Below are 26662 nucleotides of genomic sequence, written 5' to 3'. Positions count from 1 at the left end.
TATTTCCCTTTTCCTAGAGAAACATTCTCCACTGCAGCTGTAACTGCAAGTGAGACATGCATGTGCGTCTGCTTTTAACCATCCGAGGAACGATCTGCGAGGTGGTGAAGGCCGTGCGTTCAAGGTAAAATGGCAGGTTTTGCTTCGTAACCTTTGCTCTCAGAGTTCTCGATGTTTCGGCCTGCGTGCGAGTCGTCCAGTTGCGAATCTGTTTTCCAAATGAGGCCGTTGTCCTTCAGCACGCAGCCCCCCCACACACACACACACCAAGGCTTCGCTCCGTCCTTGTTTGTCAGCCTTTTTGTAAAATTATTCTATCGTTCGAGCGGCTTCCTGTCTGAATGCAATCCCTCCTCGTCGTAAAGGCAGAATATTTTCCCTGTGATGACAACAACGCCGCCTCAGGCCGGCCTTCCTACTGTATCACAGCTCATTCTTTGCATACCAATACAAGCTGTCCTCTTTTAAGCATTGCTCTTTGGTGGCGGCTGCTGTGCTGACAGAAGCGTTTCCATGTCCGGCCCCGTCCTTGCCCTCCACCTATAATAGATATTGACAGGTGCGGTGCAGATAACGCTAATCTGCATCCTAACAGGATTTCACATGTTGTATAGCGCTTTCTCATTGCCGCCACATTCAATTCACAACTACGCTATGCTGCTAATGGCATTTCATGGCTGCACAGCCCACGGCCTTCAGAGGGAGGGATGTGAAAGCAGACTCGTGGATGGGTTTGCTGTCTGAGCCGCAGCTGAGCCGGTGAACTGACGCGGTTTAGACTCAGGATCCGGTCCAGCGTCCCTTTAACGCTGATGATGAAAAAGAGAAATCACTGAAATGCACCTGCGGTAGATTTAATCTATGAACACGGAGATAAAAAGGCTGTTTTAACCGAGAAATAATGACTTTTCAACCAAAGTCTCAAACTGCATTTAAAATCTACCAAGGAAGGCTCTATGGTGAGATGCATCATGGGAAATGTAGTGTCTTCAGTTGTTAATACTGCAGATTTATGGATTTTAAAGTGGCAGCCACGATGCTGATAACATTTCAGAAGCAGCTCTGCTCCCTGTTTTCCAACCTGTCCACGTCACCTGTCCACATCACCTGACCCCCCCCCCCCCCGGATCCTGACTATCATCAAACACTGCTTTGAAAAAACACACATTAAACTTTACTTTGACCATTTCAAATGTTTTTCATGTTTGTTTTTTAGAACTTTTGTTTTGCAGCACCCGTTTATGTTTGCAGCCATTTAAAGGAAAGCAACCACTTGATAAAAGAAGGAGGTCATGAAATAAATATTATCTTTCTAAGGATGTTTTCAGTTTTATTTTTTAATAAAACTTTAATTTTAGATTCAGGATTGCCTCGTGTGTGTGTGTGTGTGTATATAAGTTCCCATGAACTTCATTTCACCCTGTTTTCAGCTCCTTTAAATGTATGTAAAGCACTTTGAAGCTGCCTTCTGTTGAATGCAGTATAAATAAATGGACCCTGCTTTTCCAGTTTCAGTCTTTTCTCGCTGTGTCAGAGAGATGCTGGTTCAGTGAAGGGTGAAATGCAATCTAACGCAATCTAATGCAACATCTGAAAATTACGGCTTCAAAATGTGAAGCTGAAGACACCATTGGCCAGACGAAGAAATGATCTCCTCAGTAAAACACACGGAGGATCTCGCAGATCAACGCTGGCTTGAACAAATACTTCTCTGCAGCACTTATTTTGGAGGGCTCCCAGTTCAGTCCGGAGTCAAATCATATTCACCTAAATAATACATGAATTAACACGAATATTCAAAGATATTCTGAGACACAAATATATGCAGACAGAAACGTGAAGGCCTCGATATGAAAATGGAGGACGGACAACAGATATTTCCAATTTGAGATAAAGAATGTTTGGGGAAGGTAAGCGGTGCTCAGGCGTGAGATAGCGCCAGGTGACGTCCGGTCAGCTCTTCAGATGTGATTCCAGTGTACAAACATGCTCTACATAATGCATGAGGAGAGGCTGGATCAGAGGGGGTGTTCAGAGGCTATCTGTGTGTGTCAGGACGTGGCGGACGAGCCTCAGCGACCATGTGGAGGGAAGGCTTGTGGGATTCAGGGTGTGAGCCTCATCGAACCGACCCAATCAGGTTCATTAGCCTCCTATTTAATGGACAGGCGAGATAAGGAGAGGAATCAATTCATATTGTGCTTTTGGCGGGCGCAGATCTGTGCGCCGAGAGGAGGACGGTCTCCCCGCTGCTCTGAATCATGCTCATTGAGAAAGAGGCGGAAATTACCAGTTCAGCGAACGCTGCGCTGACTTAAAATGACCTGATAAAGAGCAGTAAGAGCGGCGAAGCTGCCCAGCGACAGAGCGAAGGTTCACACGTCGGGCCAAACTTTCAGTCATGTTGAGCTTCTGCTTCACATGCAGCATCGATCACATCAGTGGAACTGAGACACTGAAAGGTTTCTCACATCGAGGAGCTCCTTGATGGGAAAGATGACATGAAGATCATGATTGGTGCCTCTGAATGGAAACGGAGGAGGTATGAAGGCCAAACTTCTCGTGCTTTAACCTCCTTCCATCCTGTCGGTCTCCCCTCGCCTCGCTGTTCATCAGTGTACTCGTCAGCTTTCAGCGGAATTATAACGTAAATGTGCAGCACGTGCAAAGAAATCTACTCTGCTGAGACAGAATATTGTGGGCCGAGCTGTGAACATGAACTACGGGAGCTCTGTTGGTTCATTCCACCATTTAGCAAAATATGAAGAGCGCCTGTCATCGTCCAACAGATTGAACAAATGGGAAGTGAAATCCAGTGTGACAGAGACGCCCTCGCTCTCCGTTATGATCCATTCATGGATTTTGGTCACGTGAGTCCAGAATAACTTGACAGTTGAAGCAGCGAGCGTCTGAGCAGAGGCCTAACTCCAAACACCTGTGCAGGTGTGAAAGTGGAGCACGGTTTCTGGACTGAGCAGCATTTCCAGCTTTGTTTTAATGTAAGTTTGCAGATATTTGTTATATTGTGATGCTTCAATACTACTGTGTTTTTTTCAACCTGACTTTCAATTACTCTCAACCCAAATTCAACCCCTGATTCACGTTTTATTCCTCTGTACTTTAATGCAGCAAATGGATGCATTTATTCATCAGTGTGATGTTTGTCAGAGGAAACATGATTTTAAGCTCTTTCTGGTCGCGTTTGAGGCTAATGCTGCTAACTCAGGAGCAACTTTTGCTTTTAAAACTGGATTTTCCATGAAAATGTAACTCCAACTTTATGCAAATAAACCAATTACTGTTTGGAATAAATATACATTAATTTTTGAGCAGTGGCACAAAAGTGTCTCATTTAACCTTGTTGTCACCTGCTCCTTTAATCTCAGTGAACAGCTGCACCAGTGCCTCCTCTGCTGTTCGACCCCGACAGCTTGATAAACATTTCAGTCCCTCCTCTTTGTTTTTCAGCCTCCGGTGATCAAAAGAACTTCTTCTGTGGTTAAATCTGAGAGTTGAGAGTTGTGTGGTTTGGTCAAAACGCTCAGCTTTGTAAGATTTGTGGCTCATATCTCGCCCAGCGTGGGCCACGACGAGCTTCCGCTGTCACACGAATCAGCAGGATGAAGAGTTCACAGCTCTGCGAGAGGAAGCTGCAGGGGCAAAGATTTCACTCCGTCTCATGTGTCGTCTTTGAGTCTCAGCCCCGTGCGTACTTTGATTGTCTTAGGACCCAAAACTGCAGTTTTGCGTCCACGTCTCGATCACGCGCCTTGGCTGCCATTTTGTTTGTTATTTTTTACGCTGTCCCGTATGGATACGGCCCTCTGTGAGATCAGCCTGAGTGTAATAGTGCAGCACAGCTCAGTGTGAGGAAGAGGAGACTAACAGGCTTTTCTGCCTCAGCAGTAGATTTCCTGTAGTTTTGTCTCAGCCTGATTTCAGGAAATGTTCGTGGCTGTGGAAGATTTCATGGTTTAATTCTAGACTGAATACGTCCCAACAGGCTGAAAGAAGCGTCCAAAAGCTTCTGCTGATGATAAACATGACCTTTCTATCTAAATATGGCGTTCGATAGCCTGTCATGAGAGGCCGGGAGCAGGAGCCGGCAACGATGCGAAGATCAATCCTCTGTAGATTGTATCATTAGCATTCAGGCAGAAGGATGGAGAGAGGCACGGCTTCACGTTCAGACTGTGTTTAGGAGGTGGACGTCATTAAAAGCAGCCCTGTCAGCGGGCAGAAACGTCAATACGGGGGTGCCCTGCTGGCCAAGGTGCCGACCATGGAGCGCAATGTCGCCGGTTCTGGTCGGGCTGGATCCTTTGCTGTATGTCAGTCATCCCTCTCGCCCCTCGTTTCCTGTCTCCTCTGTCAGCTATCTGCACACACACGACGACGATATTCCTGCAGGGACCTCCAACCTTCACTTTATGATTAGCTCGGTTTGTCTTGGTGTCGCTCCATTTACAATCACGAGCAGCCAATCAGCTTCAATAGTGCATAGGTTGAATTAATGTAATGTGTGGCCATGGTTTGGAGATGGAGAAAGACTTGCAGGTGGTTTTGCTGCAGCCCAGTTCAGCCTGGTGCCAGAGGTCATTCAGCAGATTTGTGCGACTCCATAAAATCTGAGCAGGACCATGAAAGCAGCACGAAGCTGCACAGCATCAGATATTAAAAATAATTACAAATTGTAAAGAATTCCTGCTGCATGAGAGAATATCTAATCCACGCAGAGCTGAGCTGAGCTGAACTTTGAAGCAGCAGCAGTGAGCGAGAAGACGCTCGACGCGCCACCGTTCGATCCCTCCAAATCAATATAAAGCGTCATAGTCAGGTTGGTAAACATGACTGTGCAGCGTGCCGATGATGTCACATTACACGATTTATTGATGTACGATTCTCAAGTTCAGAGATTTCAGTTACCGCCTGCTCGAGTTCAGAGCCACCACAGCTTTAAAGACGGAGACATAATGGAGGCAAACCGGGCAAGTGATACCTACTTGGCACGCTGCGACTCCCCTCCATTTGCACTCAGCCACACAGCCATGCACAGACACACTGTAGGCCCGGAGGGATTACAGCACGGGGAGGTGGGAGTACTGCAGCAGCGCGTCCCAAAAAGACAAGGTCACCTTAAGTGGATTGGGATGAGGAGGGAGAGCAATTCCCTCAGGACGAAAACAGGGAGCAACTCATGAAAAAGTAATTAAGCAGGATGCACATCAGTGGATGCCACAGGCGGAGACGGCAAGGAGAGCGAGGAAAAAGCCCAGAGGACGGCGGGAATGTTTGTACACAAGATGTCTGGGGGCTGCTCGCTAAGCGCACACAACGGGATCGTTTAACCTCGGACATTTGTGGGCACACGGTGTGAAAATGGGAAAAGCAGTCAAATGCTGTCATACTTCATTGTCTGGTGGCAACTTCTCAGATGAACCTTTGAGGTCAGACGACTCATATCTGAAGGTTTGGCTCCGTCTCAACAACTAAAACTGTGTGGTTAAGATTGGGGAAAGATGGTGGTCGCCGCTCTAAGAACAGACATTTCCTACCTCCTCGGTTTCCTTTCTGAGCGTCTGCAGAGCCGAATGACGGCTGTGCAGATTATACACAGGCCGTTAGCATCAACAAACATGTGCGAGCACATCTGCCTTGGCAGATGTCCAGCACGTCCTGCGTCCGCTGCACATTTCCTGGTCAGTTTTGGAGCGCGTCCAACATCATTACACTACTTCATTCTTTGCTTCTGAAAGAGGACAGTAATTATTCCTGTTAGACCAGGAGCTGTGCGAGAACATGCTGCAGCCAATTACAGACAAAACATTTAATAAAGACATTGATGGATTAATAACAGCTGTACATGGAGTCCTCAAATTAGACCGAGTACTGATATTATTGTACTCTATGATACTATACTTGACTGGCACGTACGGTGACCAAACACTCACCCATTAATCCAACAAATGTCCTCTAATTTCTCCTGTTTTAGTAAAAAACTACAGACAACAAGACGACTTGACAGCAACGTGGCGTTAACCTCTGGTCAGCTGAGCAAAAAACCAACACAGCGCAGAGCTAAATGAGTTTGCTAATGCTAGCAGCCAGAAACAGCAACCACCAAAAGCTCTCACCCAGGACACTGAGGCGAGATTCTCAACTTTCACCACATCAGAAACCATTTTTCCGAGCAGGTTCTGAGAATATTTGCGTCTGAATCTGAGCTCCCTCCCCGACAGGCGCAGTGCTCGTCAGAGGACGTTTCTGCTGTGGCTTCGTTTGAGGAGTCAACCTGAAAAGTGAGCTCCTCTGATGCTTCGGCATCAGATCTGATTCCTGCTTCCGAGACTTTTGACCCAACAAAGACTGCCGCTGCTGTTGCAAGGTTGAACCATAATGGTAGTACTCAGTACTCACATGGGTATCCAATATCAGCAAGCACCCAAAAGAAAGTACTTGTACTAAAACAAAGTAGTATTGTGGCATCTCCAGTGACAGCTGCCTCCCCCATCAGGTGGTCCAGAGCTGCTTAATGGCCTCATCCCTACAGACAGTCCATCAGGGACGGACAGTGAACACACCACCAACGCTAAATTGATCTCAGACAGAAATCCATCTCGCAGCCTCGGCAGCGGCCTCTCACACTCTACCACATGAGTCAAACACTCGAGCAGGTAGACCGGAGGTGCTTCTGCGTGGATCCGCACAAAGCTCGGAGTGTCGTGTTCTTTCACGGATGCATGAATATTAATGACAACATTACTTGGAGCTTTGTTTAGCAGCTTGTTAGCCCTGATGTACATTCAAATCTGTACTGTTTGTACTGTTCCTATCACTACGACGCGCCCACGCAAACAATCAAATGTTACACACACCGCTGAGTTCATGCTCAGATGTGGCTCTGCCTTGGAAAGCAGAGGATTTCGAAGGAATTACTGTTAATGTTCTGTTTGTCCAGAGCGTCCAGTGTTTGAAATGCAAAGCAGCTAAAACGAGTGAATGTACTAACAACATAAAAATACTCTTTAACAAACTGAAGTCACGAATGCAAATATTTAATCAACAAAAATCAGCAGTAAACAGAGTTTCTGTACCAAAGATAAAAAGTCTGGTTTTGCTGTTTGTTTCTGAGCAGCAGCAAGAAGAAAAGGAAAGGAAACGAGGAAGGCAGGAAGGACAGAAGCAAGGACAGGAGGAGGAAGGATGAAGGAAAGAGGGAAAGACCGAAGTATACAACATGTACGTTTCCCTCAAAATGAAAATACTCAGGTACCAGTCAGGCAGTAACTGCAGGAGAGTAGTTGAGTCCATGGTCTTGACATAACACCTGGGGGCGGGTGAGTCAGGTGACCTGTGCAGATGTGTTTGCTGGAGACGTTATCTGCACAGAAATGAGATATGAGGTGTTTGTACAGCGGCGCTGACATGGTGCACATCTGTCAGTCTGCTTCCTCCTGACAGGAGGTCTGCTGGGGGGGGGGGGGGGGGGGGGGGCGACGACAGCCAGCTGTTAAACTGAGAGGCTGACAGGACCTCCGCTTTGAAGTGACAGCTACCGCCATCAGGCCGCCAAGGCGTGTCACCTAATGGGTGCAGCGAGGGGGTGGCGGGGACAGTCAGAGGAGGGTCACCGCCTTTTAAAATATTAGTCATTGTCTGAAGCTGCTTAAACACCCATCTGGAAGAGTCCAGTTTGAGGTACTTGTACTTTGATATACTTCTACTCCACTACATTAAATACTGTCTCACAGCACTGAAATACTGTGAGATTAATCTTATTTCATTTATTTTAAATCATTCCTGCATCATTAATCACGATCCAGTTCTATCACATAAATCATTCTAAAATGGGCGTAATGAGTACTTTTACTTTTGGTGGTTTAAGTATATTTTGATGCCAATACTTTGATTTAAGGTCTGAGTACTTCTTCCACCACTGCTAGTCCTCACAAGTATGACAATAATAACCTAAATAAGAGTGTTTGTGAACGTTTATTACTCATCTTGTGGGGACTTGCCTTCCTTGTGGGCACATAATGCAAGTCCTCATAATGTGAGGGAAAGACTTGGGTTAGGCTGGGTCTAAGTTCAGTTTTAGGTTCAGGGTTAGGTTTAGGTTATGATTAAGAAGTAGTAGTTATGGTTATTGTTTCCGGTAAGTCACAACTGGCTGCCTTTCCAAACGGTAAACATTGTTTGTTTAACTCCTTGGATTATTCCAGCAGCACAGCAGTCGTCATTTTCACCTGTCAACAGCGATGAATGTCAGCGGGTTCATCAGCAGCAGCGCAGCAGGTACGTTTAGGAAGGCAGTCAACAGATTTTCCTCACTAAAACAACATACTGTCACTGAACGGCTTCAGCGTTTGAGATAACCTCCAAACACACTGGAGACGAGCAGCTGAAATGCTGAGGAATGACGTCTTAGCATCTGTGATTTTGTCCAGATTTAACCTGATTTTAATGAATGCAAATAACAAACTTTAGGGAGATTCACGTGGAGGTGATGAGAACTGAGTTTTCAGTTTGAGCTGCTTGTGTTTACTGGTTGGTTGAGTGTGTTGATGGTTCAGAGAAAACAGAATAAGATGAAGAAATCTTTTCCTGTCAGTAACACCACACATATTTTGTGATGTAGCTATGAAACCCACAGCGATCGTCGCTCTATTCCACAAAGACTGAAATAAAGCTGTCAGGCTACAATCATCGGCTCAATAAAATACACCTCCTGCCACAATGATTTGCTGCAGAGAAACACCTTCTCTGGGTATTTGTGTCACTTACAGCAGTGCAGTAACTCGTGTGCAATAAGCTACGTTTCCACGAGGCCAAAATAATGGACCAGAACTGTGCAGAGCTGCACAGAGCTGAAATACAGTCTGACTTTAGTGTGTTTTTGTGGCTGTACAAGGACCAGAGTGATGAATCTTCTCTAGAGAAATGGTAAGACCATCCTCCAGGATTTGGATCAAAAGTTAAATCTGGATCCAGATTCAATAAAACGCTTTCTCACTGCAGCCCTGGTGAGGACCTCCACAGCAAACAAGGATTCATTGGTGAGCGTGAGCAGCACGTCCACCAAGGCTGAGCAGAAGCTCCAGAAAATATCATCAAACTCACGCTGTGATTGATGCAGAACACAGAGCAAAACCACCATGAATGACTGATGAAATCCAGTCAGACGCCTCAAGTCGAGTCTAAATCACGCATTCACTTACCTTTCAGACACCTAACAAGAGTTTATCAGCTCTCTAGACGGTTAATGACACCAAATAAGCCGCGACCTTCGCATCCATCCAAACCTGCAGTCCGACAACCACCAGAGGAAACATTCTGCCTCACAAACCCGCCGACTGAAAAAAATAAATCATATATTACAGCTGCGGCGCTCTGCACCCGACGACTGTGCTGTGATTATCGGCCAAGGGCGCTGGACCGGCCCGTGTGAAGTGACTTTTCTTATCAGGTGCGAGCAGAAAGCAGGCTGTGTGGCTTATTCTCCGGCAGAAAGCAGAACACTTGGAGGACGTACCGTAGGAGATGGGGATGTCCAGATCGCCCTGCCAGGACATCTGCCCCGATTCGTCGATGGAGTGCTGCGCTGTAAAGACACAACAGGCCTCTTGTTTACAGCTCATTCTCACTCCAGCACTGATTCAGATTTATTAAAGCTGCAAAGGAAGACAATAGCGGGGAAATCTACCACTGTGCCATGCTGCACTCACACTGGCTGCCCACCAAGTGCGGAAGTGTGACTTTGTCATTGGAAGTGTGGATTTAATCATAGATAAAAAATGTGTGGACTTTACAATACATAATGGCTTGAAGTGACATCTTATGACGTCCAACTTCCACTGAGCTGAAACAAAAGTCACGTTGTTTTTTACTCGTTTGGCAGACGGAGAACGACAGCATGACACGGTGCCTTTGTGACTGGAACGATTATTATTCTGAACTTGGTTTTCGGGGTGCTGTGAGGGGAAAAAATGGTAATGAGGATGGACTTTACCTTTCAAGTGGCTTCGCCCGAGTGTCACAAAGCCAGAGGAGATGAAGTTGTGCATGTCTTGGCCGCCGCTGCGCAGGTTTTCTTTCCCGTAGTGGCCTGGTGAGAAAGAAAATGTGGAAAATAAGATATCTGAGGACAATAGAGAGCGGTGTTCTCATTGTCAACGGCAAAACTCATTCACGTCCTGGAGATGTAGGTGGTTCTAGACATTTAGTGACAGACTACTCTCAGGGGAGCCACTGGCTAACACGCTAGCAAAATGTAGCTAGGAACAAGTTAGCGCTAGTCAGCCACAATAGCCTTTGAAATTGTTTGTTTTCTCTGTTCTAGGTTGTTTCCTCACCATGGTGTTTTCTTTTTAGGCCTGTCAGTAAATGATAAAGACAAAGGAGAAAAGGCTCCTTTTGTTAACTGTCCGTTAGCCCACTTGTTTGCTAATAGGCTATAGTTTATCAGAGACATATTTGTAGCATTAACGCATGTCATAACTGTCTATTCAAAGGTACGTAAAAGTACAAGAAACCTGACAGGAGGAGTTCCCTGCTACTCCCACGGTGCATTTTAGCAAGAAACATCCAATCACTGAGCTTCTCTTTGGCGTGCTCCGCTAACGGAAGCTGAAGAGTCTGGTTTTAAAAAACAATCTGCAGCTTAAACTAAATGGCTTTAGATTCTGCTGAAAGTTTGGATGAAATCAACTTCGTCATGTTCACAAACTCAACAACAAAACCTTTTGAATTTACTACCGCTCTGATTCACGTCTCTGATTGGATCCAGCAATGGCCGAGGCTCACGGGCATTGTAGTATTTAGACTCTTTGTGTCAAAATTAATCAAGACGCGAGTTGATTATGGTGATTCCATTGAATTCAATTCACTGCCAAACTTCGCCATTTTAAATGCTGTCGTGAGTGGACCTTAATACTGAGGAGTATCTGTACTCAATTCTCCAGCCATTGCCTGTCTCTTGTGAAGGAGTAGCCACAGATGACAGGAATACTAAATAGCGCTGAAATGGCATAACTGACAAAACTGACCGTCAGGTGGGATCAGCTCGTCAATATGAATCGCTCGAGGATGCCGGAGATACAGTCTGCAGGTTTAAGGCCTTTCATAGCATCCATTTATCAAACACTCCTTCTCTTTCTTCACAGTAAGTGAGATATTAGATTTAACTAGAAAAGGCAGAGGCAGGATGATCGGCGTTTGATCCTCTCGGGATCAAACCACCAGGCGTCGACATAACCCTAACCCTAAAGCAATGTTGGCCAATCAGAAGCATGAAAAAAGCTATTATGGGTAGACTACCTGCAACTCGAGGTCTGAAAGCTAAATTGCGAATCCTACTCTGGATCCAGAACAGGCCACGTTGGTGTACTCTGATGCCTTTCTTCTTCAAAATCGTGGAAGACTAACATTTATGTGCACACATGTAAAACGTCCTGTTAGCACGGTTAGCATAAGCACTATTTTGGCCATGCTTGCATTCGCACAAATTGCTGCACAGTCTGTGGTCACAAGCCAAAACCTCCATTGTCCCTGCCTGCACATCAATTTATTTCATCTTCACCCTGGAAGAATTTTTCCAAAAGCCTCATTTCAGTGACCTAAAACATTGATTGTGTGTGGTTGAAAGGCCAAAGTGCATTGAAAAAGCAATGTTTTGAAAAATATCCACGTACGTGTGGACTAGGCGTTGACTTTACAATAGATTTAAGCCCTTTTCTTTGAGGATGCCACCACACCCCAAGTATACACCGTGTATTAAGAGATCACTCCATAATTCAATTTGTACCACCTCACTGTTAACAATGCTCTGAACCAGTGCTGTAATTGAGAGCGCAGCCTGAGCACAAAAGAGCCGGACGAGGTACCTGCTAGCACCCCGACAACGCTCAATTGTCCCGTCAGTTACAGAGACGTCTTCCAGAGAAAGAAAAGAATGAAGTATTGACAAAAAGGGGAGAGCTGGTTTATCAAACCTCTTCTTTACTGGTCCCAGCTCTGCTTCTCTCTTAGTCACTCTCTACATTAACTAGTGAACAGTTAAATGCTTCTTTCTCCAAGGGTACACTTCAAAGTCAATAACATCGCTCAGACCTTTGGGCCTCGGGAAGCCGAGATCGAACAGCATTTCAAATTATCATAATGAGGAGAAACACCGGGGACCTCTCGGCCTGGTCTTCATCATGTCAGAGTTTGGCACTGAAGCTTCAGCAGCTCATTTGTTTCTTTTTATCAAACCCAGAGGATGAGTATAAACTGATTACTGACGCACTCTGACCATCGCTGTTCATCTGGGACTTTCGAAGAACTAAACATCCAAAGAAGAGGAAATCGCACATCCGGTGAGTTTTAGCAGCACAGAGCTGAATCTATGTAGATGATACGGTAGAGTACATCTACGTGATGTGTCCCAGGGTGAAATGCTGATGATTCATAACCTCCACATGCTCCAAGGACGGCACCGTGAAGCTGAAATCAGGTAGCTGGAGATGCTGACTGTGATATAAATTGCTCCCATGTGGCAGAGCAAACCGATAGCCCCTTATTATCTCTGGAAACGTTCTTCAAAATTGTCTTATCTTCACTGCATAATGAAAGAAGATCTAACCTTTCATTTAGAATAACCATACTATTAAAGGTTTCCATCATGCACTCAAGAATGAAGGGCAAAGTGTTTTATATCCAAGATATAAAAGAATCAGATCTCCCGGAAATTTACAAAGCAATGTTTGAATTGACCTTCAGGGAAACTAAACAGTCATCAAATTAGTGAGTCATGCTTGTGCATTTCTGCGCTCCAGTCATGCAGGACAGGAGCTGATGTCAAATGGGGTCACGCTTTAAACACAACAGGTTTATCTTTAGACTCGAGGTCTGCTAAATATACTTTTTCCAGGCTGTCAACCACATTCACAGACCTCATCTGCAGATGGAACGGTTGTATGAACTTTGGTCTGGGTCACAGTAGCTCCAATGAGGGGAAATCCTCAAAGAATAATTTGACATTATAAGAAACAGAGAGTTTCACTTTCTTGCTGAGAGTTGATGAAGTGATCAATATCACTCATGTCCGCTGGGCAAACATTAAACTAGAGCCAGAAACCAGTTAGCTTAGCTTAGCATAAAGACTGAAAGCAGGGGGACCAGCTAGCCTGATTCTGTGCAACAGTAACAAAATCCACATCATGAATCATTTGTGTGAATGTGCTTGCCGGACAGTTTGTGTTGACTTGATAGCTGTAAGCTAGCTAGCAACAGACGCACCAGCTGTGTCTGTGGGAGTGTGTCTGAGTGTGTTTGTGTTCAGCTCGGCCTCTGACTCAACTCAGAAACTCGGCTTCTTTCTGTTATTGCCCTCCTTTGTCCTCTTGCCTTTCAATGTTTATTAAGCAGATTCATAAAGCCCCAGGACCCACACTAATTTCACACTCAAGTGGAAACATTTTCGACTCCTGCGGATACGTCTGCATCGTTAATTTGGAACTTCATGGGCAAATTTTGCGTCTAATTGTTCAGTCTTTCCGCTGACTTTACATTGAATTGTGCCACCTCTAAAATTAGCTTCACGCTCTGTGCGAACACACAGTAAAGCTCACTTGCAAACATATTACATCTTGATATCTTAACTCTGTAAGACTTGATAAACTGACATGTGGTTTTACAAAGGTGATGTGCAGATGTACAACCTCACTGCGATGACAGGACTCCTGGAAATGACTGCTTCCAGCAAGGAAACAGCTGAACAGATGATAAACGAGATCATTGTGTTCATTAATGGGTTTTAGATGTGGTGTGCAGATTCTGTTGCTGCTGCTAATGTTTCTAGTCTTCAGGCTAAGCTAAGCTAACCACCTCCTGTGTGTATATTTACTCCACATTCATGGAAGTGCTATCAATATTCTCATTTACACCAAAAAATGTCTGCCTGCTCCTCTAATACAACAATATATTATCTATTTAGACAAAAGTTTCCCTCCAACTTTGCAGCAGCAGCAGGCAGCCTGCACAGAGCTCTGACCTCAACCCCGTCCACCACCTCTAAGGATGAACTAGAACGCCGACTGTGAGCGAGGGCGTACCTCCCCATGAGCAAGACCTTATCTCCCGGCATCAGCGTCGGACCTCAGTGATGCTCTTGTGGCTGAATGAGAGCAAATCCCTGCAGAAAGACTCCAAAGTGGAAAGTTTTTGAGAAGTGGAGGATGTTATAGCAGCAGATTAATGCACGTGGGTATAATGTGTGGGCGTCCACATACTTTTGGCCATGTAGTGAAACTTCTGTTTCAAGGAAACAAAGGAGGGAAATGGTTGAATAAATATAGACACAAACAGTCGTGGAACAGACTGGTCTGATATGATTTTACAGTGAACTTCTGCAGGGTTTTAAAAGTCAAAATGAACCCAGCCGCTGTGAGTGTCCTCCAGAAACGATTCCATTCTGTCTGCAAAGTGTGTAAGACATTTGTCGGCTGCTTTCACGCCGTCGACCAAAGTTTAAAGCACAAAACGAGAGAAGATGGCAGAACTTGAAATTGGAAATTGAAGTGATAATGCTCACTCTAGGACTATTCTGGAGAAGTGCCATCCATGCCGCAAGACACATTTCATCTGCAACACATCTAAGGTATAATATCAGTTCTGGAACATCGAGTTGGATGAGTTCACATCATACACTGCTGATGTTTTCATTTCAAATCCAGAAATCCGCCTTCATCAGCCTCTTATTCTATCAAGGGCATTTTTTATCAGCGATAGTGTGCATAAAAGGTGACATAAAAAGGATTAAAAAGAGGAAATGAGCAACACCAGTACATTTTCTCTTATGCTGCTACATCTGTGTTCCACAAAAATCGTTATTCTCAGATCTGACCCACAAGATGGTGTCAGACCAAAGAACTGCTGCAGCTGCTGGCTGCCCTCATAAGAGCCACCTTAAAAAGCTGAAGTGGTTCATTTTCTCTTCCCAGCCTCTTATCTCTGACCTACTATCCTGCCCCTAATGGGAAACATCATGAGGTCAAAGAGGAGAATTTGTAAGAAAAAGACACTCATTCTTGGCAGACAGGTGGACTGCATCTTTCAGAAAAGGACTAGAACAGACAATATGGATTGGAAATGTTTTTTTTATATAAACCTTTGTTCATTCATATCAAGACCTCAAGGGCAAAGTAAGCGCTGAAAACATGAAACCTTGAATTATCCTTGAATTACAAAAACTCATGCCTGTTTTTCTCAGCGGCCACCTATCCATCTTATGGATTTTTATTTATTAAAAGAAATAAAGGCTGATATGAAATGAAAAATAAATTGTACTCCTGTAATGTAGAAAAGGAAGGCCCTTTAAATAAAATCATACTTAATCACAAACTAAACTCTAAAGGTCAAACTTGTATGCTATTTGTCTATTCAGCTGACCTTTCATAAAAACAGAGACATCATCTGCATATTGCATATCTATAGTAATTCTGTAAATGGAGGGTGATTTAACAAAACCTTTTCTTTAGTCACTTAAATAAAAACTATAAACTGAACCCTATAAACCAAGTTTTAACCCTTAATCAGATCTCTAAAGAAGAAAAACAACACTTCCAAAGATGAGCTCAAGCTCTAAAACCTAAATATGTCTTCATAAAAGCAAGGAGAGCAGACAGGTGCAACCAAAAACTACAGGGGACACGCTGTAGTAGTAGTAATAGTAGTAGTGGTACAGGGTGTCAGCACTGACACTGAACTCGACAAGGAGCCAATCACAGCTTGAGCTACATGTATAGAACAACCAGAAGTTGCTTTTTAAATATAACAAGCTTTTCTCATTTTTACGCTCCTTTTCTGTTCTTGCCATAAATCTGTCATGAAATCTGAGTCACATCTTCCCTGCAGTGCCTCCATCCCTGCTCGGACACCCGCCACCCTCCTCTCTGAAGCCTTCTCCATCCAAAGCATTCACCCTTGCCATGTGGTGTCCTGGTGCTGCTCACCCAGGAAACAATAGGGGGCTGATATGACACAGGTTGGACGATTAAGACATCTTTTCTGTGGGCGTTATCGGAGGACAGACGACATAACAGCGTGCCAGTGTGTGAATCACACAGAGGAATAATCTTTGCTCCGTGTTTCGCCTGCAACATGCGCTAAGGAAGAGCACAGCAGTTAGCATCAGGCAAAGCCACGATCAGCTCCGACTGTCTGACTGACTTTACGTTTGAATTAGATCCTGTTAAGTGTCGTCATACTTAATCATGCACTTTTCAGAAATGTGATCAGACAAAAAGTAAAGTTTTTGTGTGGATGGAATTTAAAACTTTTGTATTTAATTTGGTATCGCTTTGGAGTTCAATAAGATGCTGGACATTGGTCAGTTTGTTGACGTAGGTGGCGCTCAGGGTCAGATTAACACATTCGCTGGCGCAAATGAGCTGTGGCCTCCAAATGACCGCCTAATTTCTCCCGCTAGTAATTACGATTTATACCAGTAAAATATTCTCTCAGCAGTCCATGCAGGATGATCACACAAATTTAAAATAAATTAAATTACCACCAACTAATTACCACTGGATCGCTGGGGTCTCTTGAAGGTTTGGGGCCCTCGGGCCCATTTTGCCCAACTGATAATGCAGTTTTAGTGGCACTTTTTTCTCTGCCTGTTCAGCTCCAGAGGCTTTCCAGTGGCAGCTCGCTACTCGTCTGTCCTTCTTTTGCTTATTTCAAACACTCTTTAATAAATTTTGATTAACCTTGTAGATTCCTGGACCTTTTGAACTGAATTGAATCTCATACATACTGTCTTTTTCAGACTGATAATCAGAGACCCAATGATCCACTGATGAATCTATTTGTGGATTTTAGCTGTAAAGAGCCTCACTGATTTGTTCAAAAGTTCAAAGCTGAGTCTGAAAACATCAGTAAGCTGCTAATAGAGAATAAAAAAGGACGCATCATTTATATGAAAATGAACTTAAACAGATAATTTAAGGACCCTCTGTGTTGGTGAGGTAATCTACTTTTCTTTGGCAGAACAAGAATTTAGGTTAAATACCAGTTAAAGAGCCGTTCTGCTGCAGAAAAGTGAGAAAATCAGCTCACATCCTGCAGTCCAGAGCAGTCTCAGCTCTCCTCTGACACATTTCCTCCATGTTGGGTGGTGGTGGTGGTGGAGAGAGGGGTGGAGGCAGGGTGACACAAATCTGGGACACCATACTAGGGCACTTAACAAACGAGCTGATCCCTGGAGCAGGGATCTGGAGACCGACCGGATAAAAGTAGGAGGAAGAAACGCTGTGTGACAGAATTATCTCTGGACAAAAAGCTTGCGTCTCCCGCAGAAGATGATAATTTGCATCTCAGTTTTGAGCCGATGCTGAGTAGGCTTACGGGACGGCGGCGCGAGGGAGACGAGAACTCAGCTGGGCCTTATGTCATTCTCCATATATTTCCTCATGTGCCTCCTTTCAAGAAAGATTGAGGGGAAAAGCTTCAGATTAACAGCCCGTCCATCTATTTCAGCAGACGTCAATCAAATGCTGTGGCAGATTTATGAAGCGAAGGGGCTCTCTGAGGCTTGACACCATCGTAGTCATACAAAGTTGGACTTTTTAAATGGAAATACACACAAAACCAGTCGTTCAAACACGCTCTGTGAGCTGCTGGTCACCTACCGTGGTTTGACGCCTTGGCATGTACAGGTGTGTAGTGATTCTTGGAGGTTCTGACCGGCGTCTCGTCTTTGGGCGACCCATCAATCGCTGCGATGTTTTCATGTTCGTACTGAGATATTGGAACTGGTCCTTGTTGCCTCAGAATGTCTGCCAGGGCTCTGAAACCACACAAAAAATGCTTAAACTGAAACCCTTTTCCAATTACCAACATTTTCTTTTTTTTCTCCTCACCAAACCCCCCAAAGGTCTTCCTAATTTATTTAGCAACAGCTCCAATTTGAATCATAGACGTTTGGAGCAAAGCGGAGAGGAAATCCTAATTACACCCAGAGTCACAGGGGAGTTAGGGAGTTTCAATAGCGCGGTACACAAGGTACAGACAAGTCCTATTATGTGTGCCGGACTCGCGCTCACGGCCCATTTATTAAGAGTTTAGTCAGTGTCTCCTCTTTGAAGCCACCAAATAAAAGCGATATTTCACCAACACCAGCTTTTGGAGGCTCTGTGACAGCGTGTGATGGACTGCCGGCTCTGCGTTTCCTTAAAGGAAATGAAAGGGCAACTTAACTGTGTCAATGTCAACCTAAAGCAACCACGCAGTCCACTTTTCCATAACTCTGTGACTTTGGGAGATATACGGTATATTAATAGCATTTCCCTTCCAGGATGGGCACACTTTAGCCGTTTCTTTTTCGCAGACAGAGGCGACCTGATTTTGCATTGTCCCAGTTGGCTGATATGTCGAGTGCAGCAGCAGCTACAGCAGTTTGCAGGTACAGGTCCGACTTTTAACATGTTTTTATAAGGAAGAGCGTCATCTGGGCTGGGAAACACAACTACAGCAGAACAAGACTTCTGAGAATCAGTCACAAGCGTGATAAGCCGAACAGAGCCCAATGGATAATGAAGGATACTGATACAGATATTTGAGAGTTTGAAACATCTATTAGAAATATGTCAGTAACACACTACATATAGGCACTTTTTCAGTTAAAAAATGAGCTCATAATGATATGATTAACTATTTTTTCACTGCTTTACAAACAAGAGCTTTCTTATGAGATGACGTTTTAATAAGAAGTAATTTAAAATCACTTGAGGACCATTTGCAGAGTCCTGGTAACCCTCCGTCCTGAGCTGAGACCTATGAATAAGCAGCAGAGCTCCATCCGCTGATCAAAGGTGATGCACGGGAATGTAAAGAGTCAAAAAATCTGTAATATATTCTGATGCAAAACCGTTTATTGCCGTGAAAGTCAGCAATAAGAATTTAAAATGAATGAAACTATTAAAACACATCAGTGAGTCACGCTGTTGCACTGGGCGACATGTTCCTTCATTACTGTGAACACACACTGCAGTTTATTCTGACTCAGTCCCAAACGTTGTCATATATACTTCATCCTGCTGCTGGAAATACTCACAAGCCAAGGTGGAAGTGCCAAAACTGCAGTTCTTCAAATGGCCACTTGAGGCTGGCTCTAAAAACAAGTCGTTCCCCATAGACCCCCATATTAAAATGCCCAACTTCAGAACAGTAATAAACATGTTTACAGCCTGGAACACACTGTGGTTTTGGCCTCTTTAGCTAATTTCCTTGTTCATGACGACTGTACAGGTGTGAATTTCTATATAACTGACTTGTTTAGACTCCATAAGGCTTAAGATTTGGCATAATGGGATGGAAATGGCCACACTGAGTGACAGCTAGCTGCTTACATTCAGCAACCAGGATTCATTCGGCCTGCCTCAGCTCCACCCACGCTCCATCACTTCGCCCATTTTTGGATTAGCTGGAAGTCTGGCGGAGGCAGCCACAGCCAAGATGGCGACGGCCAGAGTCACTAGACTGTTTCCATCAATGTTGCATTCAAAAAAGCTTGAAAATTTTACGTTTTTATGCTCGCTTGAGGCGATTTTTGCCTTTTTTTTTTAAAAAAAATGCTAAACAGGAGATAGAAACACCTTTGCCGAATAAGTGCTGACGCGAACGTAACTCACAAGACTGATCAGCTGTTTCCACTGCAAAACCCAAAGAAGAAGCTGTCATTGTCTTCCCATCACACTCTTCGCCTTCATCATCTTCGTCTCTGGACCGAATGAAACATGGTCAATACGAGCTGACCTGAAACAATAATTACAACTCGCCCAAACGAACAAATTCCTGCAGACCTGTCGCCATTTTCTCTCGAAGACGACTCGTGATGTTTCCAGTTCTCAACATTCTTCTTCTTCTACTCTGTTCATTACAGTAGCCTATGCGTCACCTTCTGAAGAAGCTTCACTTTGCATAGCCTTGACTGTCACTGAGCTTCACGACGGCTCTTCAGAAACCCATGGATGACGTCACTACGTCCAAAGTATTTGCTGATACCAGGATTTCTGTGCGATGCTAAAATCAGCTCTGAACCCTGTAGGAAGACTTTGAACGTTGGCCTTTTTGTGTTTCCACTGAACTTTGAATTATCCCGCTGCTGTTTGTGCTCATTCGCAGTCATCTTTCCTTTTAACTCAGTTTCTCAGTCCTGCAGTCGGAGAACAAAGCATTATTCTCTCCACCTCGCCGGCATAAATTGCATCTTGGTTTGCTCTGCAGAAGGTGATCAATACAGCCTGTTCACATCGCTGGCTTTAGCTCTCACTCGGCATTTCTTGTGTTTCGGTGAAGGTCACAGACCGAACAGCAAAGGTCTGCCAGCAGCTCAGTATTCTGCTCACAGTCCTGCCTCAGTCGCAGAGGTAGGAGTCTAAATCACATTAAAGAAGCACCGGAAATTAACAGAGAAGCTCCCACTTTTTAAGAGCAGACCCTTGCCAAATATAAAGCTAATCCCATGTTCCACTACTTCTTCTTGGTCACGGCTGTCAGCGTGAATGTCTGCTGCCAGCCTGCGAGGTCTATTCCAGCAGACATCATTACGACAGCTCTGTGTGCCAAATGGTCGGTGAAAATAAACAAATCATAAAAAGAGGAAAGAAATCCCGCTACTGAGCACCAGCAAGCCATGGCTGCTCATTTAATCGACCTCTCTCTAAACTCTCATGGCCACCGCTCATATTGGAGTGGTGGCATTAAGCAGATCCACTTGAAAGCACGCCCCATGGCTAGGATAGAAGAGCAGTGAGACGACACAAACTTCACCATCTCCTCATTTCTCAGCGCAGAGATGGAGAAAGAGCTGCATCAGGAGCTTTTTCTTCCTCCTTTTGTGTCTGTTGTTTCGTATAAAACAGGTCTCATGAGTCCATATGGATATTAAAAGCTGACTGTGCCAGCGCTTGAAAAACCCACTTATGGCGATCGCTGGAGCTTAAATCGAATCTATAACTGATCTCCTGAAAGAGCTCCTTTGTGTTGTTGTCGGGCTAAGATTTTTTTCCACCAGTGTCACTGCGTTTGCAGGAAAGCTGAGTAATCTCTCGTGACATTTTCAAAGCAGCAGGCGCCAAAGTTTAATGACCAAGCCATAACAATGCTCCATTATCTTCAAACCTTTGAATCAATGCAAGACTGAAGTGGACTCTGGGTAATGGCAGGTGACTCAGGTAAGTTTTCTTCCTTACCAGCAGGTGGAAAACATGTCATTTCATTAAGACCTAACCACAATTAAAACCCATTTACCTTTTTGTGCATTTTCAATACCTGCATCAGTGAGCATGCACCACAAAAGAGACAGCCAGGACAGTTTTATTCCACTTCTTTGTGCACCATAGACCTGTACTATGGGAAAACATGCAACCTGACCACTGAGCTGCACCCAAGAACATATTGAAACACTCAAAACCACAATCAAATTTTGCCTCAGTAACCTTAACTTTCTGCCAGAAGCTGCAACTGACAATTATTTTTTATTATAAATTAATCTTTTACTCCATAAGATCTAAGAAAACTGAAAATTTCCAAAGCAGACTCATCTTTAGATTGTTTGTTTTGGGTTGAAAATAAGGAAAACCATCAAATGTTTGTCATTTTTGCTTGAAAAATAACAACTAATCAATTATTGGAATAGTTTCAGATTCATTTCCTGTCAATCAATCAATGGTTTCATCATTTCAGCTCAAGTTATCTGAGCTTTGAAGCACCTTTAAAGGCCCTGATGACTCATTGTCTTGAAGGGTCCAACGGGAAAACAAAACAATCTGCAGACGTTCGAGCAGCTCGTCACATGACGGACTTCTTGTGGGCGGGGCTCAGGTGGAAAAAGGTGACCTCATGTCCTTCTGTGCACCAATCAGCGCCGTTCGAGTCTTCTGACAGTTGTGGGGTTGTTTGCTAATGTGGCCAAGCTGCTGTCAATCAAACCTCGGCCACACAGGCCCCAAGAAGCAGAATCAAGACCTTAACATTGAGATTGTCACAAATATTTAACGTTATTAAAGACAAATTTGAGATTTGAAGCCAAGTTTTGTAGAAACTTAAAGCTTGAAACACCTCAGCTCATGAAAAACTGAAATCTCCACCGTTTATAGTGTTCAAAATACTCCACACTAACATGACCAGCAGTCTTTTAAATGCCAAGTTACGCCCACAAGTCGGCCGTTTGAGTTGTTTTTGGGGCATTAAAGGAGAAGCAGTGTGAATGTTTGAGCTGCAGCAGCAGTTCCACGAATGAAAGCCATAACCGGCAACATTCAGGCATGATTTGGTGTTTGGATGCTGGTAAAATGTGACCGTACGTCTGCTTCTCCACGTCAGCTGGTGACTGAAATGCCCTCAGGATGCATTTTTGTGTTTGCTTTTACGCTCATTGAGCAACTCAGTGACCACCACCAGCGCCTCGAGGATTTCAACATACTGTGATTGCAGAAGAGACCACTCCCATCAGGGTGAACGTGACCACTCATAACGGCTTTCAGTGGCATTTAGTTTGTCCCTGTGGGGCTGAACGGAGATAAAATCCCACCCACTCGCCCTCCTGGGATTGACAGGGAATATAATATAGAAAGGTATCCTGACACTCTTTGACGGGGGCTCTGGGGAGGACAGTAACTGCCTGTTTTAAAGGCCGTGAGCTTGATTGAACCAGTGATACTGAGGCTGTAAGTTATCAGTCAGCTGAGTGGCCAGATTTTCACTTTAAGGCTCCTGGAGGGAAATGTCAGTCATGTTTTTACAGAGCATAAAAATGTGTCCAAACAGCAGATGTGTCAGCGTTGTGAGGTCTCTCTACAGTTTCCAGCAGGTTAATTCAACATGTTTTCTCTCTTTAATGATAAGCCTGTGATGTAGTGAGCACCAGGAACACACCTACATGGGTGCTTATAGCCTACACCCAAATCCTGTCTGCCCACTTAGGGCTGACACACCTTCATGCTGTGAACTCAGGAGCTCTGCACTCATTTTATCATTTCTTTTCATCATCTGTGTAATAGACTGGAGTCACAAGGGAAATCTTACCTGTGCACATTCATTTCCTGAGGCGGCTTGGTGGCTTTATCATAGGCAACTTTAGCAGAAATCCCAATGGCGATGATGAGCGCCACGACCCCGCAGCTGATGTACACGGTGGTGTTGGTCTGGTCCAGCTCCGGGTCGTACGTATCACCTGTTGGCGCCGGTGAAGGGGGCTGGGTTTTGATCCAGTCCGGCGTGTTGTAGTTGGTGCAGCTCTTCTGCTCCAGCCGCTTCCCCCGGTCCGCGCAGCAGAAGCGCAGGAAGCAGCTGCCGCAGCAGAAGCGGTGGTCGGTGTTGTTGCAGGAGAACTCTTTGTCGTACTGCCCGCTCACGTCGTAGTAGCCCAGGCAGGTGTCGTGCTGCACCGAGGGAGCCTGGACCTGGGTGATCTTCCCCGGGACGACCGCGGCCAGCGGGACCGCAGTGGTGCTGCCGTTGACCTCCTTCACCTTTGAGTTCCTCCGCGGCGGGGTTTTGCTCTTTTTACTGGCGGTGGCGGCGCACAGGACATTCAGCGGGTCTAAGTAAATCAAAAGAAGCAGGAGGTGCTTTATCCCCATCATTTGAGGACGCGCTGCTGTTTGTTCTTTGGCCTCCACTCTCTTCTGTCCGTCTTTCTCTCTGAGGATCACTCTTCCACTTCTTACCGAGCGGCGCTTCTTGCGGGTTTCTTCATCGCAGGTACTCCTTTCTGTGCCAAGCTCTCACTGACGGACTTTGACTGGCTGCTTTTGCGCGCATCACACACACACGGCATCTTCTGACTTTGTTCTCATCCAGCACAAAACCTCTTCTCTTCTTAAAGCTCGCTTTGGCCAGATGTCCTCTTTGATTTCTGCTGCAGGGACGCGATGAAGACCTGATGTCCTCCGGGGAAACCTGTCTTTTCTTTACCATGAGCTGTTGCTCTGATGGAGCTCGGAGTTGAACTGTGGAGAAGAGCGGCATGTAAAGAGGCGTTCAGTCGGTGAAATGAGACTTCATGTTAGGCTGAGGGTGCATGAGAAACTTGATCAATAAGCGGGTATTGTGGAAAGAAGAGGCTGATCGATGGCTTTAGAGCCGCGGACACTTTCAGCACCGCGGACAGCGCCCAAGTTTCCAGGTTGGTGTTTGGAGCGTTTCAGCACCAGAAAGCAAGAAATTCAACGTTTTTCTCTTTTAATGCCACTTCAAACATGAAAACTGAGGTATTTAACTAGAGAATCGATTCAATCCGCGCTGCTGATTTGCATAAAAATGATGATAAAAAAAAAAAAAACAACCTGATCACCTCCTTCGCCTTTATTCTAGGAATAAACTTTCTTTCTTCCGACTTCCTGAGTGGAAACGGAGCTTTAACTTGGCTTTTTTTTTTAATGAGAGACCGAAATAGAAGATTTGATGAGAGGAGACAGAGATGAGGATGAGGAGGAGGAGGAGGAGGACTTACCGGGTTCACGGTGGTCGGTACCGGGGTTGTCTCAGCCACTGCCACTGAATCAAAGCGCCTCAGCAAGACAAGAGGCGAGACCTCTCTCTCCTCTCCGGCCCGCCTCCCTCCACCTCCCTCTCTCCTCTCTCTCTCTCTCTCTCTCTCTCTCTCTCTCTCCACCCTCCACCCACGTCACCATTCAGGTAGCTCAGTTAATTATCAATCGGCCACCCCACCCCCCCACCCCCCCACCTCGCGCGCGCGCGCGTACACACGCACGCACACACAGCTTTGGTCATATGCCTCCAGGCTTCGCTCATAACTCGCGGAGGTGTACATTCACGCATCAGTGGACACAAGCTGCATCCACTCACAAGTCACCAATCACGTCCTATGTTGTAGTGTGTGTGTGTGTGTGTGTGTGTGTGTGTGTGTGTGTGTGTGTGTGTGTGTGTGTGTGTGTGTGTGTGTGTGTGTGTATGCAGGCAAATGTGAAGGCATGCCTGAGCTGCTTTACTGTAGAATTATAAATCAAATGCCACACCAGTGCAGGGGGAGGTGGGATGGTTTGGGCTGCCTTCTGGTACCAGCGGGAAATTTCTATTCTGACTTTCAAAGTAAAACCAATTATTAGTGGATGTTTTTAAAGAGCTGTATGGGGAAAAAAGCTCTGACATTGAACATAAAAAGTCACTATTATTTATACTCAGAGTCCACTTTGCTCTCAGGATTTATTCTGACTTTGATCTTAGATTTAAAACATTTGGTCTGGCTTCAATATTATGAATTGGTTGATTGTCTCGAATGCATTTTACTCTCAGACTTCGTTAACTTAAACCTCAGAGCTTTGACTTTATGTTTAATTGTGGTTTCATATTTTCAGAAACTTTTATCCAAAACTTAAAGCTTCATTCTTATTAAGGCGTTCTTTCCAAATCGGTTGACCTCAGGCTGTCTGACACGAAGGCTTTCTTCCACCGGTTGGCTTTTCTTTAAGAAGCACATCAAACACATCCTCTCTCTTCGTCCCACATCTGCATCGCTCAGTTCATCGACGCCTTCCGTAATGCAACAGACCATCTCCACAAAGGCGAGGCAAGGAGAGAAATTAATCGTATTCACAAATGTGTTTCAATCTGGCAAAATCTGGTTGAACCAGATGGTGAAAACGACCACATTAAAACAACCCAGACAGGTGATCTGACAGCGAGAGGAAATCACGTCAAATTGACTTTCAAATACTTTGCTGTCATTGCCTGAACTCCGCTGTCCTCATTCGCTCAGTTATTATCCGGCGTGTCAAAGCTCATCCATCTGGTGTGCAGACTAAAACCACTGCCAAGATTTATTTGTCTTAGCCAGCTTGAGTGCTATTTGATCAAGGTGAATGCTGTTTGACCAAGGTCTGCTGTTATTACTTTTATGGCAGAGAGGTTCCATGTAGCCCCCAGTGGGCCAAGGTGATTATATTCATTCAAGCCCTCTGCAACATTTAACTACATTGAAGTTATTACACTGGTCCTAAATAGCCACAAACCAGCGGTCTTTATCAAAGCATCCTTTATTACTCGCCGTGAATTGTTAGGTTCTATTACAAGACGCACAACGGTGTTTTCTCCACTTGTTTAATGTGATCTCCTAAAGTTGATGCTTTCTCATGAGCTCACCAAAGCAAATTCTTCTTATAACATTGAACTGTGAAGTAACGGTTACCTCATCAAAGCTGCCGTCAGTAAAGCAATCTTGAAATATTAAGACTGGATGTAAGAAGAAATCATTGGAGGTCTCTAATCAAACGAAACCTCTGTTCTCTGACACATCTGTGAAACTGCACGACTTGTCTTCATAACATATCGAACATACAGTTCCCGCTTCAGGAGCTTTACACTCACTGTTTCAAAGAGTCAAACATATATTCACCATTACAGCACTGCACATTTTCTCCATGTCTTGCGCAACATTTTCATCCATCAGCTGATGAAGACAGTGAGACGTGGTTAAAAGCTCAGAAAAAGCCAGTAAGCGGACACTGAGGTGCGATTATTCTGTCACACATGGAATCAAATTGCCAGAATATGGTGTGATTAAAAAAAAAAAAGCCTATAATTCTGACGATGAAGATGAAATGACGTCATGATGATGATGATGATAATTGCATTCTTGATGACAGCAATGACGGCAATG

General features: G+C 44.8%; 1 protein-coding gene across 2 annotated transcripts in view; it reads right to left on the bottom strand.

Moving 5' to 3' along the window:
• LOC139344006 (protein shisa-6) overlaps positions 1-23766 on the bottom strand; it is a 66461-nt gene extending 42695 nt beyond the window's left edge. For both annotated transcript variants that reach the window (XM_070981879.1, XM_070981880.1), the window contains exons 1-4: positions 23068-23766; positions 17670-17827; positions 10010-10105; positions 9533-9601 (exon numbers count right to left, since the gene is read on the bottom strand). In XM_070981879.1, the coding sequence (XP_070837980.1) occupies positions 9533-9601; positions 10010-10105; positions 17670-17827; positions 23068-23627 (883 nt within the window). In that variant the 5' untranslated portion in view covers positions 23628-23766. The remainder of the gene's footprint in view (positions 1-9532; positions 9602-10009; positions 10106-17669; positions 17828-23067) is intronic.
• Between the last annotated feature and the right edge of the window lie 2896 nt (positions 23767-26662).

Source organism: Chaetodon trifascialis, chromosome 15 (assembly GCF_039877785.1).
Source record: "Chaetodon trifascialis isolate fChaTrf1 chromosome 15, fChaTrf1.hap1, whole genome shotgun sequence".
Classification (NCBI taxonomy): domain Eukaryota; kingdom Metazoa; phylum Chordata; class Actinopteri; order Chaetodontiformes; family Chaetodontidae; genus Chaetodon; species Chaetodon trifascialis.
Note: the sequence above shows the minus strand (reverse complement) of the source record. Positions and strands in the feature narration are given on the sequence as shown.